At 45.2% G+C, this 3,759-nt stretch overlaps 1 protein-coding gene across 1 annotated transcript; it reads right to left on the reverse strand.

Annotated features, from left to right (window-relative positions):
* Positions 1-1,031: 1,031 nt before the first annotated feature.
* LOC136154575 (ankyrin repeat domain-containing protein 26-like) lies at positions 1,032-3,496 on the reverse strand. The gene is given in 5 exon segments (XM_065916803.1): positions 1,032-1,684; positions 1,687-2,395; positions 2,534-2,842; positions 2,844-3,315; positions 3,381-3,496. Coding segments are annotated over 5 exon segments (2,259 nt in total).
* Between the last annotated feature and the right edge of the window lie 263 nt (positions 3,497-3,759).

Here is a 3,759-nt window from a genome sequence, read left to right on the forward strand (position 1 = left end):
ATTTGCAAAACAACTATGCTAATATGACATTTTCCCCTTTTTTCTTGGTACTTTGGTGTGATCTGAAAATGAACCAAGAGGACTTTTCTTGAAACCTTTGGTATTTCACTAAGTGCCACCTATACATCAGTTGCTTTCAAACTATTGTCACTTTCCTGCCTCCTTGTCATGAATTAAAGGGATAGACTGCACTAAAACTTCAGCATATTCCCCATTCCCTGAACTGTGAGCAGCACAAACCATAGACTGCTGCTCACAGTTCAGGGAATGGGAAAAAAGAAGTGCAAAGTTTTTTTACTTAAAAAAAAAAAAAAAGATTGCTATGGCTATGGTGAAGCAAATTGCTTTTGAGCATGCCTATCTACTTGGGCTTTCCCTGTTTTCCTCCTGGAGATTAGAAATGAGCAGCATAGAAACATCCACTCATAAACTTCCAGGTGCCTTTTTCCTGACAGTTCCTTTCCTTTTGTACATAAAATTCCTGCAAAACCACTAAATCTACAAGTGAACTTTTTTTTCCAAGTTAATTCAAATTTACATGAATACAATTAAAATACCAACAAGTATGACAAAAAGGTATGACAAGCTACCGAAGCCAAAGTACTATATATAAGTGATAGCATCTGGGAAACATGGAATTGACTGTCAAGGTAATCCATGTAACTGAAGCTTAGTTTCAAAATATCCATTTTAGGTTTGAGCATTTCTTTTATCTGCTTCATTATTATACTGATATACGGTAACAGAAAGATTAAAATTATTATCTTAATAGTAAAAGACTAAATTACTAATATCTGTCTATATTAAAAATTTAGAACTTAATCTCTTAACACTTCACAAGCGACACAATGTCTCCACTCAAAGTGGAGCGTCTCTCGGGTCTAATTTTTATTTGCTGGATATAGAAGGCATGCTTTTAGACTTGTTCAGAGACCATATAGTCACAGCCTGTGTATTTTTTCATTCAACTAGATTCACCATTTAGCCAGAATCAAGAATCATTTTGAATTTTCTTTCAGGAAGTCTGAAAATTATTTCTCCTTCTGGATACTTGTTTCTGCCTTCTCATTTTCATACTGATGAATTCTCTCATTTAAGTGATTGTATTTGTTGATTAACTCCTTGTTTGTTTCCTCCAGCATCAGACGTTGTTTCTCACTTTCAGCATGAAGTTTTCTCACTGTCTGCTGAAACTGGTCTTGGATGCTAATGACTGCCTTCTCTTTACTGTCAGCTTTCCTTTGTGCATCATCCAGTTGCTGTCGAAGCAACAAGTTTTCACTCTGGAGTTGAGATAATCTCTCCTCTAAGGGTTCCTGCTTTCAGAGGTATTCATTCACTTTGCCTTGTTCGTTCCGATACATGTGTTCAATTTCCTGCTTTTGACACTCTGCTTGGCGTAGGTCTCTCTGGGCACATTCTAACATCAAAGTCTTTTCTCTGAGATTATCTGTCATCTGATGCAGCTTGATTATTTCTAGCCTGAATTTACTTTCCACTTCAGAAAGTTGCTGGGAAACTGTCTCACTGTTACTTTTCAGCTTAGTCACATCGAACTTCATTTGGTCCTGCAAGCATAACCTCTCGGCTTTTGCTCTCTGGAAGGTAAGCTCCAGGTCTCTCTGTGATGTCTGACCTTGATCATCATCGTGTATGTCAGCAGTCAGTCTAGAGCAGTAGGATTTAGTCTTTGTTTGCTTTGTTTTGAGCTCTCCAGCTCAGAGTTGAGCATTGTATTCTCAGCTCTCAGAACAGTACACTGGGATATAGTCTGTGTCAATATTTCCTCATTCGATTTCATTGCCTTTTGAAGATTTTCAATATCCTCAGAATATTTCTTCTCATCTTCCCGATTCTGAATTTTTACTGCATCTATTTCCCGTCTTAGGTTGGCTATTTCATCCTGCAGCAGGTGGTTTTTGCGTAACAGGTCTTTTGCTTTTCTACCGCTATCAGGAACCTTTGTAGGACCAAGGCCTGCTACAGACTTGAGAAGTTTGGGAACAGGCTCAGGTGATGGGAAGGCAGGCTGACAGATGCCCTCAAACCTGGGTGATGGTTTGGGAAATGTTTTAACCACATCTTCAATGTTACTATCAGAATTATTGTCCTCAGAGAAAGTGGTACTCTCTGGTCTCAAAATGCCACACTTTGCTTCTATGTTTCTGTTGGATTGCTGAGAAGGCTTCATGAGCTTTGTCAACTTTGGTTTCACGACATGCTTGGTTTTAAAATCTAACACTTCATTGTTTGATGGAGGCCCTAAATGAACACCAGGTTCGTTGGGAAACCTCCTTGAAGAGTCCTCTTCAGAACTCTCATCCGCTGGGTTGCTCTTTTCAGGAGAAATGTCAGGTCTCTTTTCTTTATATTCAGAAATCAGTTGGCGAAAGCTATTAAAACCACTAATAGCAGCATATTCTTCTGAGGTCCATCCAAAAACATCTTGAGAAAAGATGTCAACACTTTGCTGAAGAAGAAGTCTGACTATTTCTGGTGATTCATGCTTGATAGCAAGCACGAGGGCTGTTCTTTTCATCTTGTCAACCGCACGTACACTTGCTTCTTTGTCTACTAAAAACTCCCCCATTTCTCCTCTCCTTTCACGTACAGCAAGTAACACTGGTGTGAGGCCATCCTTGTTCCTGGCTTCTATGTGGGCATTGTAGGAAAGCAGCTTTGCTGCGAGTGATGTATTCTGGCAAAGGACAGCGTGGTGGTGCGAGGTGTTGCCATTGGCCTCCGTGACATTTGGGTCGGCTCCGTGCTCCAGCAGGAGAGTCGCGCAGTCCTCCTCTTGGCATTCTACGGCCCTCATCAGCGCGGTCCTGTTTTCACTGTCAACAGAGGTTAAGCAGGCATTTTCTCTCCAGGAGGAGAGCCACCACCGGGGGATGGCCATTGGCACAGGCCAAGTGGAGCACAGGCCTGTTCAGCTTGTCCTTGTCGTTCAGGCCACTCTTCGCGAGCAACAGATCCTGCTGCACTTTGGCTACATTGCCTACACTGGCAGCTGTGTGGATCTTTCCCAGGTCCTTGTCCCGGATGTGGTACCTGGGCTGGAAGTTGGTTCTATGATGACCTCTGTCTCTCCCCGGGCTGATGGAGGAGTCGAAGGATGACATGCCCTTCCTACTCCTGAAGCCAAAAATCTTCTTCATCGCAGAGCCTGAGCTCCCGCAGCCCGTCTCTTGGTCTTTCCGCGCGTCACCGGGGCGAGACGCCCACCGGAGCCCGCGCGCACAGCGGCTTCGAGGACGGGCGGGCAGCGAGGGGCGCTGAGGAAGTGGCGGCGACGGCCGCGCGCGCTGGAAGCTGCCGAAACCGACCTGCCCACAGCCACGGAGTGGAACCAGAGGCACAGCCGCCAGCCCGCTCACTGCTGCGCAGCCCCAGAGCAGCGGCCCGGGAGGCGCCCGCTCGCCTCTGCCCTGACGGCGCCCCGCCTCAGGCAGCCTTCCCTTGACCGCGCGGGGCAGTCCAGGGCCGGCTCCATGGCCTCTCGCAGAACGTGGCGCAGGCGCCAGGCAGAGAATTTAGGCCGGGCCTCTGAGAGCGTCGGCGGCGCGCGGGGGGAGTGTGAGTGGCGAGTACCCTACAAGTGAACTTTTAAAGGCTACTTGTTTTCAAGTGATGCTCAAGAAATAAATACCTGCTCAATTTGAGGAATGATTAGCATTTGATTGAATGAACTAAGCTAATTTATAAAAGTCAGCAAATTATGGCCCTTGGGCCAAATCTAGCCTGCTGCTGTATTTT

The sequence above is a fragment of the Muntiacus reevesi genome, chromosome X (assembly GCF_963930625.1).
Source record: "Muntiacus reevesi chromosome X, mMunRee1.1, whole genome shotgun sequence".
Taxonomy (NCBI): domain Eukaryota; kingdom Metazoa; phylum Chordata; class Mammalia; order Artiodactyla; family Cervidae; genus Muntiacus; species Muntiacus reevesi.